General features: G+C 40.2%; 1 protein-coding gene across 2 annotated transcripts in view; it reads right to left on the reverse strand.

Annotated features, from left to right (window-relative positions):
- Window positions 1-5: 5 nt before the first annotated feature.
- The window catches only part of Sav1 (salvador family WW domain containing protein 1), a 22901-nt gene continuing 7341 nt past the window's right edge, over window positions 6-15565 (reverse strand). The window contains exons 3-5 of one of the 2 annotated variants that reach the window (XM_050153531.1): window positions 9702-9972; window positions 3331-3474; window positions 23-1141 (exon numbers count right to left, since the gene is read on the reverse strand). In XM_050153531.1, the coding sequence (XP_050009488.1) occupies window positions 934-1141; window positions 3331-3474; window positions 9702-9972 (623 nt within the window). In that variant the 3' untranslated portion in view covers window positions 23-933. Of the gene's footprint in view, window positions 1142-3330; window positions 3475-9701; window positions 9973-15565 lie in introns of both variants that reach the window. The other variant, XM_050153532.1, reaches the window with a different exon arrangement.

The following is a 15565-nucleotide window of genomic DNA, read 5'->3' on the forward strand; positions in this document are numbered from 1 at the left end:
TATATACATATTCACAACAATTGTAAGCACAACTGAAGAGCTAGGAAACTCACAGAATTCTAGATTTACAGCTGGAAGGTCCATAAATTTATCTTAAGTGTTTGGCACTAATTATAAACAAGTATAAGCCAAAGGTAAGAAAAATGGGGAAGAATGGCCTGTTTCTAAACCTTTATGACAAATACTTCTCTAAGAAAAGATAATATAAAACTTACAAGTGACCAAGAGTTCTTACTGGATCCCTGATTGTCATTTTTGGCAACTTAGCCCAGCCTGGTGCAGGCAGCGTGCTATGTGGTCAGGAAGCCTGTGTTGTGTCACCGGAGCCTTGCTAACTGGAGTTCTGTGCTCTGGCTCAAAGGAAAGAAGCAGTATTAGTAACAGTTGCACAACTTTCCCCACACAGGCTAAGGCTTTGTGTTCAATGTATTGCTGAAAGGCTCTATTGCCCGCTGCAAAAGTGCCCCTTTACATTAGGGAGGAGGGGGAGGAGATGACCACATACTTGTATACAAGTCCATCACAATACAGGTCCCAGCACACCCATGGGAATGGCCAATCCACCTTATTCCAGAAAGTACTTCACACACAATTAAGTTCTCACCCTCTTTCTTTTTCTGCACAAGAAGCGTGTATTCCGTCAGAAGAGTGACTGCTTGCCAGCGCCTGGTTATGATGCTGTTTTCTTCCTGCACTCCTTTTCAAGACGACCAAAGCAGCTTCTTAATAGACAGCATTTGGAAGTGTATACCATATCAGCTCTTTAAATGATAAAACTTTTTTGGTTCAATAAAAGAAAAATTTTGGTAACAAAATATATGTAAAACTAGAATTTTATAATTCCAGAGTAAGTTGCCTTTATTAACTAAAGTAGTTGTTTGCAGTCACTTATCTGAAAATGTTAAAGCTCTTACAAAGCTTGGATGTGATAAGTTAACTTAGAAACTTCTTGCCGTGCTGCTGGGCATACCACTGCTGTCTCTGCTTGCGGTTTTCCAACTCAGTGAGAAGAGCCTGTCTGTAGGCCTCGTACATCTTAACAATCTGCTCCAGTTCCTTCATGAAGAGTAACTTCAGCATTCCCTGGTATGTGTCCAGGTCAGCCAGCTGGAAGAGCTCCCACTTCAAAATGTGGTCATATCTGTCATAAAACAGTGTTCAGAACATAATACATGAGCACTTACAACAACAAACTGGTACTTTTTATAGACCGTTGTATTATAAGTAAAACTAACTTTTATTTAAAAAATATTTGAGTTAGTAAAACTTGCCATTCAGATACTTTGTTTCTTTCGTTTTGAGCTGGGGACCTATGCTGACCTTGACCTCCTGGGCTCAGGGTACCCTCCTGCCTCACCCTCCTCAGTGTCTGGGAACACAGGAGCATGCTACTGCACATGGCTCTAAATACACTCCTTTCCACTTCCCTCTTTTTAAAATGCACTTACAGTTTTCTGTGTATGAATGCTTTGCCTGCATGCATGCAAGTGCACTGTGTGCAGGCCTGGTGCCCAAGAAAGCTGGAGAAGACATCAGATGTCCTGGAACTGGAGTTTAGACAGTTTTTATGGTTCCTGAGAACTGAACCAGGGTTCTCTGCAAAAGCAGCAAGCACTCTTAACTGCCCTCTCTCCAGCCCTAAGTACACATTTTTTTTTTAATTTGAGAACTTTTTTTAACTTGAGATTTTTATGTGTGTGGGTATTTTTGCCCACACGATGTGTCTGTGCACCACATGCATGCTTGGTGCCCACAAAAGCCAAAAAAGGGCACTGGATCCCCTGGAACTGGAATTTCAGACAGTGGAGAGCAGCCGTGTGGGTGCTGGGAACTGAACCTGGGTCCTCTGCAAGAGCAGCCCGTGGCCTTAACAGCTGAGCCCTCTCTCCAGCTCCAAATACACTATTATTTTTAAGGAAGGGGAAAAAGCTGTTAAATATTACTTTAGGTTAAAGATTGCCCATCTATTTTAAGAATCAATTTTAATATTAGACCTGAGCAACCATTAATATCAACTGCAAACTATAATGGCTCTGTAATTTCCAAAATCCACATCCTATTTCAGTTTTCAGAGTGAATGTCCATGCTTAGAGGAATGTAAACACAAAGTCATGTACCTATGTTACCAAGTCATATCTCATCACTGCAGGGCAGACAAAAGCAAGCATTAATTACAAACTCTAGGTTTATTTTCAATAATTACCTATAATCATATCTAATGGGTACATTTGCCATTTTATTCCAAAAGGACTATCTATCTAATATAAAAATATATATGGCTTTAAAAATATATATATACTGAGTAGTGACTGAAGCAGCTGTCCTGGGTGCGCAGCAGGAAGCCCAGCAGAGCCTCAGGACAGCTTCGCTGGACCTCCACTTCCACACTGGCCCTGGAGGACTGGAAACTTAACTAATTTAGACTGATTTCTTGCAGAAACCTGGGCAACCTAACTCCTTGTGAACAGGAACTGAGCTGCATGAAGAAGCAGTTACAGCTCAAGCATTTCCCAGAACTGCTGTCATTCAGGTAGTTTAATTTACTTATAATATCCCTGAAATAAACTCGGAACTCCTAACAAAGAACTTCATCTCCAAGAGTTCTGCTCTGTTCATCAGTATGCCAAGCTCTCACCTTGTTTTGTTTTTTTTGGGGAGGGGATATAAATACATCAGCTTACATTTAATCTTATAAAAATGTAAAAGAAAACAACAAATATTAAACTTGTCTGCATTTAGTATTCTTATGTATCCATCACTGGAGGTCTGGACACAAAGTAATGAGGATTCAGACATCTCTGAAGAATTCTTCTAATCAAAGAGTCAAACTTTGTAAGCTCTGATATCCTTTCTTAAATGTTACATAAAAGTCCAATATTATAAGAGAAGCATGATACTTCTTTACCTACCCCTCCCCCCCAAGACAGGGTTTCTCTGTATAGCCCTGGCTGTCTTAGAACTCACTATGTAGACCCCACTGGCCCCAAACTCAGAGGTCCACCTGCCTCTGCCTCCCAAGAGCTGGGATTACAGGTCTGCACCACCACTGCCCAGCTAAGCATGTACTTTAAAAAAAAAAAAAAAAAAATTATTTATTTATTTATTATGTATACAATATTCTGTCTGTGTCTATGCCTGCAGGCCAGAAGAGGGCACCAGACCCCATTACAGATGGTTGCGAGCCACCATGTGGTTGCTGGGAATTGAACTCAGGACCTTTGGTAGAGCAGGCAATGCTCTTAACCTCTGAGCCATCTCTCCAACCCCAGGCATGTACTTCTTAAGCCTGTTAAGAGACCCCAAAGACACTGGTGCTGTGTGCTCACTTACTTCACCGGGGCTCGGGCATAAACCTGAAGCCAGTCAGGAATTTCTGCAGTATGGTAAGGATTTGCAGGGACCAGGAGGGACTGATTTCTTTCAGTTTGCTGTGGCTGGTATGTGATAGGAGGAGGCTGATCATACCGAGGGACGCTGAGAAGAAAGAATTGACATTTATTAAAACAGAAGCCCTTCACCTAGGCCAGAAATTATGATGACTATATAGCTTTTAAGGCTTTTTAATGTGCTTTTTGGCCAAATCAAAATCTTCCTCCCCTAACAGAACTTTCTATGATAAGGGTCTGAGTATTTTTTTAACTATACTGTATGAACATACACTCCATCTTTTGGAAGCTGATATGCTATTGGGTGTTTATCTATCACTAAGTTAAGGGGAGTGGTGTGGATAGGGATGGGCCAGAGACAGCTCCCCTGGGCCTGGTTCCCACCCAGGTGCCTTCTCTCCCTTGCTTATTCCTCAGCCCTTCTGAGGCTTTGGCCCAGAGATCCTCCTGCCCCTGTCCCCACCCGGCTGCTCTCTGCATTCCCAACTCTAGCACTTCTCCTTAGTCAGGCCTGACCTACAAACGAATGGGATGTGTTGAGAACTAGGCTGCTCCCAAGGAGGTGGGGTAGGCTGAAGGTCGGGTGCCAATCCCAGGGTTACCTGAGCCAAGAGACCAAGGTGCCAATGTATGGGGATGCCTCCCACCCCATCCTCATACTATATGCTTTGAGCTAAGATATGAAGGAAGGACACTTAATAGCTAACCAGGCAGAATAGTTCGAAGAGGAAGAACCCATGAAAACTTACAGTGTAGCTCACATAGAACACTACAAGACACTGATAGATGCAGGCCTCCTGCAGAAGATGGCAGAGAGGCTTGATGAAATGTTTCAGACAGGGCTGGCAGCATAGGTTGATCTTGACAAAAGAGCAACCTATGCTCCTGCTTAATGAAGAAGACGCTGTCTAGACTACAGTAGTCCAAGGATGCATTATCTCATGTTCAGGGGACAAAGATTTTCTGTGGCATAAGCCCAAAGCAAAAGTCTTCTCTCACCATTTTATACAAACAAAGGTGCATTTCTACGTGGAGTTATGAAGACCTAAAGCAAAGAGAGAAACAGGACAAGGTGCAAGAGTCCACAAAGGGGTCCGATGAAGCCTTGCTTGAGAAGATGGTTATACTCTGGATGTAACCACAGGACAAAGGAAGTATGGTGGTCCCCCACCAGACAGTGTGTACTCAGGTGTGCAACATGGAATTGAAACAGAGGTCTTCATAGGTAAAATCCAGGAGACTTGTGTGTGGATGAGTTGGTATCCCTTTGTAAGAAGGCTGGTGCCATCTGGGATCTATAGATCTATCTGGTTCTGTCTCATGATGGACCCACTCTGGTCAGGACAGAGGATATGCGTCTCTCACCTTCTGGGGAAGGAAGCTGCCCCAGCAGCAGTTAAACCTGTGTGAGAGCTATGGAATTTGTCCTGGCAAACACCTGGGAGTGTGCATTTCTGTGGCAAACAAGACTTTCCAAAGAGTAAGACTAAAGAAAACATTCTAGAAGAGTTTAGTAAAGTCACAGATTTTACAGAGAGTTTGGTAGACATTATTCTCTATCATCAACCTGAAGATCACAAGTCAGCAGCATAAGCCAGACAATGACCCATGAGTGGAAAAGTAAAACTATGAGGAAATGGAGTTAGCAATTTGTGGTGGTTTTGAATAGGTATGGCCTCCACAGACTTACAGATTTGAGTGCTTGGTCCCACCCGGAAGTGGCACTATAGGAGGTGTGGCCTTGTTGGAGTAGGTGTGGCTTTGATGGAGGAAGTGTCACTAGGAGGACAAGTCCAGTGTCTCTCTTCCTAATCCGGATGTAGAACTGTCAGCTAGCAACATCTCCAGCACCATGTCTGCGTCTGCCTGCCACCATGCTTCCCAACATAACGGACTAAACCTCGGGACTGTAAGATAGCCCCAATTAAATGTTTTTCTTTATAAGAGTGGCTGGGTAATACTCTCTTCACAGCAATAGGACATTGACTAAATCACAGCTGAATGGGCTGACCCTGTGGAAGAACCAGATTCAAAAGTCATGGCTAATGTGAAGTTTTATTTGTGAAAACTTGGTTACTACAAAGACGGAAGAAATATTGGAAAAGTCATTTTCTGAGTTTGGAAAGCTGGAGTGAAGAAGTCAAAGAGTATGCATTTTCTTCATTTTGAAAACAGAAGAGCTACTCTTGAGGCTCTGATTGAAGTGCATGGAAAAGAAGCAGAAGGGAAGGATTGAAACGTCTCAGCTAAGCCACCAGAGAAGAACAGGAAAGAGTGCCAAGCTGCTAGGCCTGCAGAAGTGCTACGTATGACGATTACTCCAAATAAGATGCTGAGGCCATGGTGGAGGGAGAGGCAGATATGACTACCCTCCATATCTATCCTTTCATACTACAGTATGAAAGCTACTGCGATGATTACTGTGGTTATGATTATCACAGCTATTGTGGAGGATACAAAGATCCCTACACTACGGCTATGATGATGGTTATGCAGTGAGAGGAAGAGGAGGAGGGAGAGGGTGAGGTGTTACACCACCACTAAGGGGGCCCAGGAGCATAGTATCTATGAGGTAGAACTAGCTATTCATGGGGAGTGGGTGTTGTGGAATATTATTTTAAGATGTGTTACATTTGTTTATGCTGTGGAATGCAAAGATATGCTGCATTTGTTTAACTTCGTGAAGCTGTTACTTTGCCTGTGTTAATTAGACACCTGATTGGTCTAATAAAGACCTGAACAGCCAATAGCGAGGCAGGAAAAAGGATAGGTAGGGCTGGCAGGCAGAATAAACAGGAGAGATCTGGGAAGAGAAGATAGAAAGCAAGAAAAGGAGAAGAGGAGGATTTCAGGGGCTAGCGACATAGCTAGCCGTGGAGTAAGAAGTAAAAGAAATACAGAAATAGAGAAAGACAAAAGCCCAGAGGCAAAAGGTAGATGGGATAATTTACATTAAGAAAGTTGGCTACAAAGAAGTCAACCTAAGGCTGGGCAGTTATAAGTAATACGACTCTGGTGTGATTATTTGGAAGCTGGATGGTGGGCCCCCAAGGAGTAAAAAAACAACAAGGGGGCATATTTATGACCACCAAGAGACTCAAGAAGTGGCAAAGGGGGTCGTGTGGAACAGCAGAGAGGCCATGGTCCTTGTGGGACTCAGAAACTGAGGGGGCAATGTAGGAGGCAAGAAAAAAGGAGATGGATACAACCAGCCTGACTCCAGGTGTCCTAACCTATAGACGAACAGCTCAGCAAGGTGGCAACTATTATGTTAACTATGGTTACAATAATGAAGACCAAGAATTTTATCAGGATATTGAGAGGCAACAGTGGAAATGGACAAGTGAGAGCTCCAAAGGATACAAAATTGGCCTAACTGTTCCATCTTGAAGTAGTAGTTTGCTGCCATTTGTACTCAGGTGAATAAATCACTATTGTGTACATACTCCAGGCTTTTTATTTTTCTTCTTTCCATAAATGCTCTTGGACATTACTGGGCTCGCAGAGTTCCCTTACTGTGGGGTTATTATGCTTTTATTGTTCCAGGCTTCATTTTAGCTTCGAAACAATCTGTTAAATCAGAACCTTTGGTTTGGACAGTTTTACTTTTCTGGATTCAGAACAGATTTCATAGGTGTATGAAGTATGCTGTAAATAAAGATACAAGCTAGTGCTCTGCCTTTGTAGTCTTCAAAAAGGAAACTGAAGAGACTTAAGGCTTTCTGTATTGGAAATAAGCTATGTGTGTACAATTAGCATTGTTACAATTTCAGACATTTTTGAAGTCTGCTCTACAAAATTTATTTGGCTTATATATCAAAGCCATGATAGTTTGTTCTTTGATGTGATTGTATTTCCAATTTCTTGTTCATGTGAAATTTTAATAAAACTCAAATCTACAAAAACAAGCAACAACATAAACCAAGCTAAACCTTTCTTATTTTAAGACATTTCTTCTGGCTGGTATTCATTCTTTCTAAGAACAGCTTCAAAGGTGAAAAGAAGCTAGTCTTAGTTTTAACCTTTATACAAGGCTTATAGGCGCAGATTTTTGCAAATAACTTGTGATTTGCCAACATATACATTGGGAAGGTCTATAGCTTTTCTCAAAACAAAAGAGGATTGTTTTCTCCTTCCTGCTAACTGAAAAGGTGAGGTCAGGGTATAGAGTGCAGCAGGACTGGGCATCGTGCCAGGTTAGGAAAGCAACTGGGAGTTGCCTAGAGCCTACTTTAAATCATAGAGAATTAAAAAGGATCATGTTTCAATTAGCACTAACAGCCTCTGTAAGCTGAGTGGGGAGGAATAGTTGTATAGGACTGAACTGTTTGTTAAGGTGCAAAGTACTCAACACCTGCAGGCTACAGAGTGAATTCTGGGACGCCAGACTGAGCTATTTCAGGCAAGAAGACAAAACAAATGAATCTGCCTCTAAACATAAAAGACGTGAATATAAAAAAGGTCACTGCTTGCTTAACTGGCATTAAAATAAGGTCTAGATTATACTATGGTTAACGGTCTGTTTATTTTAAGATTATTTATATTTATATCTCTGTGTGTGTACATACACACACACACACACACACACACACACACACACACACACACACGGGGTGCCTGTGGAGATCTGAAGTGGGTGCATATACCCTGGAGCTAGAGATACAGGCCACCATACAGACCCCTGACAGAGGCTCTGGGAACCAAACTCAGGACCTCTGAAAAAGCAAGTGTTCATGATGACTGAGTCACTGCTCCAACTCTGTCATTTTACAGATAACATGAAAATTGCACTAATTATATCTTCAACATTTTTAATAAGTGGATCCAAAGGGAAATGGTAATTAATACCATATGCTTTAAAATCAAATATGCCTGTGTTTTGAGACAAGATCTCAATATACAGCCCTATCTAGAACTCTCTATGTAGACCAGGCTGGCCTTAACTCCCAAGTGCCAAGACTGAAGGTGTGAGTGACCATGCCCAGCCTGTGTTTTAATCACCTATAATCTGTATGAAATGTAGAACTGCCTTACTGTACTTTACTTCTACCTCCTGATTTGTAAAAGTGGACAATAAATTCTTACCACAGATGACTTTTCCCAAGAGCTAATGGACTGATGTCTAAGTTACAAGTTCTGTATAAAGACTGTCATATAATCCAGCAGTTATTAACGCTACTCTGTGAACTGGGAAGTGCTGACTTTCTGAGAGGACAATCATTTGGAAAACTTTATAAACCATCAACACGTTACAATAATATCGGGTGTGAGAAACAGAGGGTGGCCTTTTACATCTGGCTGGAAGACTGCTACTGTGGGACAGCAGACCACACCCATGGGCTCAGTTCAACAACTTCATGAAGCCATTCAATAAAGCTGGCTACATGCTACCAAATGTAAATCACTGGAAAAAAATACTTTCAAGGTTGAGTCACTAAAATGTTTAAAGCAATACACTGATAATGTTAACCCTGTTTAGAATTAGCCTTGGTAATTCTAAAATGTATTCTCATGAATTTAATGTTTCTTAAAATTATGATCCATCATAACCAACAAATTGTATTAGTCAGATGACCCTAGGCAGTACCTATCAATGTGCTTATGGCATTTTACCCACTAGTACTCAGTTCTTGCAGCTTAAACATGATTAATGTGAAACATTTGTTTCTTCACTATTAAGTTAATACAGTTTTATATGTACTTTGAAGTACAGTGACTATTTTTCACTTACAGCAATCTCAACTGCATTAACCTAGTTTCAACTGCTCAATAGCCACACATGACAACTGGCTACAATACTAGATAGCACAAGGCTTAAAGTATCATTCAGAGCAGACCAAAGAATTGCTGGTTGTATGTACTAAGAAGCTAGACTGTTCCATTCCAACTTTTACTTCAGTAGGAAAACAACATGAAATTGTGTCAGAAAAGGAAGATGTCAAAATTTTGAAGTAATAATATTCTGACTTACTAGGAGGTGGATCTACCTGATGAGAATTTAAGATGAACAAACAGGTGATTATTAACTTTAATTTCTGGGTATCTACAACAAAAGGGTTCTGGCATCTCTTCTAGTTGGAATATGATCACAAAGACATTTGTTTCAGGTTTCTCAGAGAAAATATTTTTAAAATCTAATTATTAAAATCATTCATTACTAAAATATACCTAGGATAAATATCAATTTTGAGAAATAACTATTTAAAATCTCAAGCTTCAAGATGCTTATCTCTTCATAAAATGTTAGACGTTAGACGAAAATCTAACAAGGGATGGTCTCAAAACAGAAAGCCAGAAATGAAGCAGCTACTTTACCTGGGAGCACAGGGGTGCCTGTATTGAGCCCTTTTATTTGTGTGATCCACATAATAGGTTCCAAATTCTGATGATTCTACGCGTTCCCATCCAGGAGGAAGCCCTTCTCGCTCAAGAGGATGACTCCAGTGAGTTGTGTTTGTGTTATGATCTATGTAGTACTTTCTCCCTCTCATTGTCCAGTCCACAGACCAGCCAGGGGGGAGGGGGAGATCTTCAGACCCATGGTTGGTTAAACTCCCTAAGGATGTAGCAGCAATTCTCCCAATACCTGCAGAGAAAGAAAATGAAGCAAGTGTTCAATTACCTGTTAATTTTTTTCTTTTTTCTTTTTTTTTGGATTTTCGAGACAGGGTTTCTCCGTAGCTTTTGGTTCCTGTCCTAGAACTAGCTCTGTAGACCAGGCTGGCCTCAAACTTACAGAGATCCGCCTGCCTCTGCCTCCTGAGTGCTGGGATTAAAGGCGTGCGCCACCACTGCCCGGCTTATCTGTTAAAATTTATGATTATCCCAGTATAAAATTTCCACAGCATTAGTCATTACTATTAAACTAGAAGGAGAAAGTAGAACTGGATTTTGAAACAAATACGAGTTTTGGTTTGTTTGAATCTTCTGTCACCAGGGCACAGGAATACTTAAATATTTACACTACTAAAGGGAAAACTGAAGACAGGAAAAATCTCAGTCAAGATTTAAGATCTGACATTTCATCTAAAAAATAAAAAAAAGAGCAAAAATAAGCTTGCAAAACCATTCCCAGTTTATAATTTTTTTTTAAAGAATCTAGCTATGCCCTAGAATTATTAAGTGGGATTATCAAGGCAGGTCATACAGTCAATATGCCTGACCACAACTAGAATAGGAGTTAATGAAATAACAACACTTATAATGGCTCTTAAAAATCATGTCAAGTTTCCACTTAAGTGATGTGTTTTAAAATATATACCATATATTTTATATCTTTGGTTAAGCAAAATGTTTAACTTTAAGAAATGGCAATAAACTCATTTTTCAACTCCTCTGAAATTATACTGACAATATATGCTGAAGTGTTAGAATCCCCTGCTCAGATTAGAAGAGCAGTGGTTTTTTTTTTTTTCAGTCATTTTGGTATATGTGTAAACAGCAACAACAAAAAATAATTTAGAAGAAACATTAAAATTAAGGTATGTTTGCATAGAAATGCCTCTATTCAAACTCTGAAATTCTAAAGGATGCGATATAAATTTACGAATAAATATTGGTTATTGGCAGGCGTTTTAAAAACTGTATTCACTTAACACATAACATAATGGTAAGTGTAGAAGGCTAGTCACTGCCGCACAGTCTATAGAAGGCTGAAGATGAGCCAACAATGACAGAGTAGATGATTACACTACTGGATGCACAGGTCAGAGCACAGTGCTGGGCTGCACACCACACATGAAGACTCTCTACTTCTACCCTGAGAGATTAAGAGTAGAGAGGCAGTCAGGCATGGTGGCTCTTGCCAGTAACCCCAGCACTTGAGAGACCCTGGAAGAAAGAATGCCACAGGTTTGAGGTAAGCCTAGGCTGCACAGTGAGTTCTAGGCCAGCTTGGGCTAGAGAGAGAGCCCTGTCTCCCACTTCTCTATCCCCCCAAACAAGAAGTGAAAAAGTGCAGGTAATATGCTTCCTTTTTATAGTCATACTTAAACCAATCATGGGCCCCACCATCCCAGACTCCTGGTATTCACCTGTCCTTGTGAGCAATACTTTATGGCAGAAAGGATGGTATGTGACTTCTGATACTGAGATACAAAAGACCAGGCAGCTTCTGTCCCTGTCAAGCTCATGTGCTTCCCCATGGACCACTCGGTAAAACCAGCTGCTTTATGTCATAAATTGTGCATGTAATGAGGAACTGAGGCCTCCAGCAAAAATTAAAGCCTATTGTTACCAGCTTCAGGAGTAGTCTCTAAACTATGTATCTAAGGACATGGATGTCACAGCCCTAGTGAAGCCCTACAACTTCATGAGGCCCTGAGTCAGAAGCACACAGCTGAGCTGCTGCTGATATCCAACCCACCTAAACTCAAATGTTTGTTACTGAGTTTAGAGTAAAACATATCAAAAAAATCAATAAACATGAGGAAAAATATATATGTGCACACATACGTGTATTTATACCTATTTTCATAAAATGCTAAAATGTAACACTACAACAAAAATGAAAATGGTTATTTATAGAAGGAAGGATAATGATAGAAATGATTTTGTATCCCTGGATGGCCTGAACTATATAAACCAGACTGGCCTCAAACTCATAGAGAACTGCCTGCCCCGTCTCCAGAGTTCTGGGATAAAGGTGGACAAATGAGTAGCATTTAATTGTCATTGTAACAAACTATTTTCAGTATGAAAAAATATCTGCAAGCATGGCAACACAATGTGAACATACAAAACATCAGTATCACACAGCAACACTCAACATGCTTAAAGATGGTGAATTTTATGTTTCACATGAATTTTATGTTTCACATGAATTTTATGTTTCACAATGATTTTCTTTTTAAAGCAAAAAGTAAAAATCTGGGCTGGAGAGATGGCTCAGAGGTTAAGAGCATTGCCTGCTCTTCCAAAGGTCCTGAGTTCAATTCCCAGCAACCACATGGTGGCTCACAACCATCTGTAGTGAGATCTGGTGCCCTCTTCTGGCCTGCAAGCATACACACAGACAGAATATTGTATACGTAATAAATAAATAAATATTAAAAAAAAAAAAGTAAAAATCTAAGATCTTCATTTAAATCAATAGTATAATGTTAGGGAATATTTTCAGGTGTGTGACCTTTGTTTACACTGCATTTGTTTAATTCTGTGAGGCTGTGTTACTGTGCCTGTCTAAAACACCTGATGGTCTAATAAAGAGATGGATGGCCAATAGCGAGGCAGGAGCAAGGATAGGTGGGGCTGGCAGCAGAGAGTACAAAGAGAAGGAGAACTCTGGGAGAAGAAAGGAGCAAGAGAACAGGGAGAGAAGGAAAGTAGAGCCAGCCACCCAGCCAGCCAGAGTAAGAGATAAAAGCCCTGAGGCAAAAGGTAGTGTGGACAATTTAAGAAAAGCTGGTTATAAACAAGCCAAGCTAAGGCCAGGCATTCATAACTAAGAATAAGCCTTCCTGTGTGATTTGAGAGATGAGTGGCAGGCCCCTCAAAAAGCCAAAAGAGTAAAACATTATAAAACAGTATAAATTGATGAAACTGTTTCTAGAACGAATACCCAAATGTCTTTCATACATTTGTCCACTGAAAATTCTGGAAGCAATAATCCATCCAGTAGCAGCAAATCCCAATACTATGAAGTTAATCCCTAAGAAAAGGTTCCTTGAGGGCTCATTGAATCAGTGGTTGATTCTAAGTCTGACACAGAACAGGCACAAAAGGAGTCTGAAACATCCAACCACTTGGGCACATTAAAAGACCAAAGGAGAACAATCTCATGGGATGAGTGTCCACAGGGAGCAGTCCAAACAGGAGAACTACCCATTATAGCAGTTATCTACTAAAATCTACAAGTTCATGATGAAAAAACAACTAGTCCTAGGTCTGAGGGCAGCAATCACATGAGCTTAACATTCTGAAGTCTCAGAACTATTAAAAAGTAAACTGTGGAAGTCATCTCGAAAATTTCTAATGTTCAAAGTTGGAACAACTTAGACAATAAATGACTCAAAATCACACTGTAACCTAAATTATAAAATACATATATGTAAGATAGAAACTACAAAATGAGAAGAGAGAAAACTTACTAAATGGAAAAGTTCACACGTGAGGATACTTACAGAAGAACTGCACAGATTACATATCCCCACCTCAACAGGGAAAGCTCAATATACTCGCCCTCTTCAAAGTGCATTAGTGTTAGCGACCCCCCATCCAAAAAAAGTAAAAAAGGAGATAAAAGAGTCAAGTCCAGTGGAGAAATCTGCCAAAGTAATAGCACAAGGATATGTGTACCTCTTTACACACTAGATTTTTTTCTTTCTCTTCTTCATCTCTCTCCCCTTCTCTCCTCCGTCCTCTACCTCTCAAAGTCAGTAAAATAAGCTCAATCTAATCAGGAGAAAAATAGCAGATAAAGTCATATTAAGGGGGCTCTATAAAATGTCTAACATGAACTCATCAGCACCATCAGGACCACAGAAAATAAAATAACTGAGAATGTGGCAGAGGCCACAGAAGGCTACAAAGACATGAGTGGATCTTGGAACAGAAAATGGATATTAATGAAAAACCTAGTTAAACCTTGGAACAAATCTTGGAATTAAAAGAATTATCTAAAAAAAAAAAAGAGTTACATAAAAAAACATTTCATTACTTACCTTTGGAAGTGGCTGGGGTACCACTTTATTACTCTGAAAAATAGTAAATAAAAAGAAAGATCTAGTGTTTACCCCATCTTTCCTACATGAATAACCATCAAAGTACTTATAAAAGAAAACTCTTTAAGAACTCCAACTAATAAATTGGAAGAAATGATACAGTTTGTACAAAAAGGATCACTACTGACTTCCAAAACCAACAGGTAAGTTTGGTGAAATCCTTCCTGGTGAATAAACCAGGCTGACATGGAGACCAAGGGTTTTGATCCTACTGCACGTACTGGTTTTGTGGGAGCCCAGGCAGTTTGGATGCTCACCTTACTAGACCTGGATGGAGGTGGGTGGTCCTTGGACTTCCCACAGGACAGGGAACCCTGACTGCTCTTTGGGCTGATGAGGGAGGGGGAGGGAATTGGGAGGCGGTGGCAGGGAGGAGGCAGAAATCTTTAATAAATAAATAAATAAATAAATAAATAAATAAATAAAACCAAAGAGAGAAACCAGTCCTAACACAGGGAGTACGATGCACACAATACCACATCCACGAGGAACTGCAGCAGAGACTCGTACCATTCCACACGAAGGAAAAAGGTTCCAGAGTTATTTTATCAAAGACCACAGTGTAAGAGCAAATGATGAACATTACTAACCATATCATTTTAACAACAGAATATCAATTATACTCTTCAAAGAAAACAAGCCAGCCACCAATTTTAATCAGTATGGGAAAAAAAGCTTCTGCTTCTGAGCTACAACTTAAAAAAAAAATCAGTCTTCCATAATTTAAATTAGTGCCAGAAAATAGTAACTGACATTTATTGGTAAATAAACAGCTTCTACTTGTATGGCTGCACTGTACAAATATGCTCCATTAAATATAAATAAACTAGGCATTCACAAGCTAAGGACAGGATTTTCCAGGAAGAATCAAGCCATACTCTGTCTTTACGAAGCTTCACCGGGTATGCTTTCAAAAACCTTACCAACCAGGAAGCTGCCTAAGACTTAACATGTGTAAATCTTAAAAATTCTGGTTTCCAAATTCAATACCTAGAAATAATAAAATGGATTCTGGAATGCTGAGTTCCATGAGCACCACAGTAACAGATACCAAATACCACATTCTGTGTCATATTAGGACGCTGAGAAAGGGCTTTCAGGACTGAACTAAAGACAACTGCTGCTTCTCTTGCTCACAACGATAAAGCTGTATCAGCTTCCACAAGGTGATTCTAGTTAACTAAATGCTTGCACATTTACTTGAATACAAATTCAGTACTTTTAAATAAACTCTGATAATAAACTTTCAGTTTAATTTCTTATAATTTTTATTTCTTTTTTTAATTTATTTATTAAATATTTCTGTCTCTTCCCCACCTCTGCCTCCCCTTTCCCTTCCCCTCCCCCAATCAAGTCCCCCTCCCTCGTCAGCCCAAAGAGCAATCAGGGCTCTCCGTCCCGTGGGAAGTCCAAGGAAAACCCTCCTCCGTCCAGGTCTCGTAAGGTGGGCATCCAAAC

This window comes from Alexandromys fortis, unplaced genomic scaffold (genome assembly GCF_014885135.2).
Source record: "Alexandromys fortis isolate MF-2015 unplaced genomic scaffold, M_Fortis_MF-2015_v1.1 scaffold_82, whole genome shotgun sequence".
In the NCBI taxonomy this organism is placed as follows: domain Eukaryota; kingdom Metazoa; phylum Chordata; class Mammalia; order Rodentia; family Cricetidae; genus Alexandromys; species Alexandromys fortis.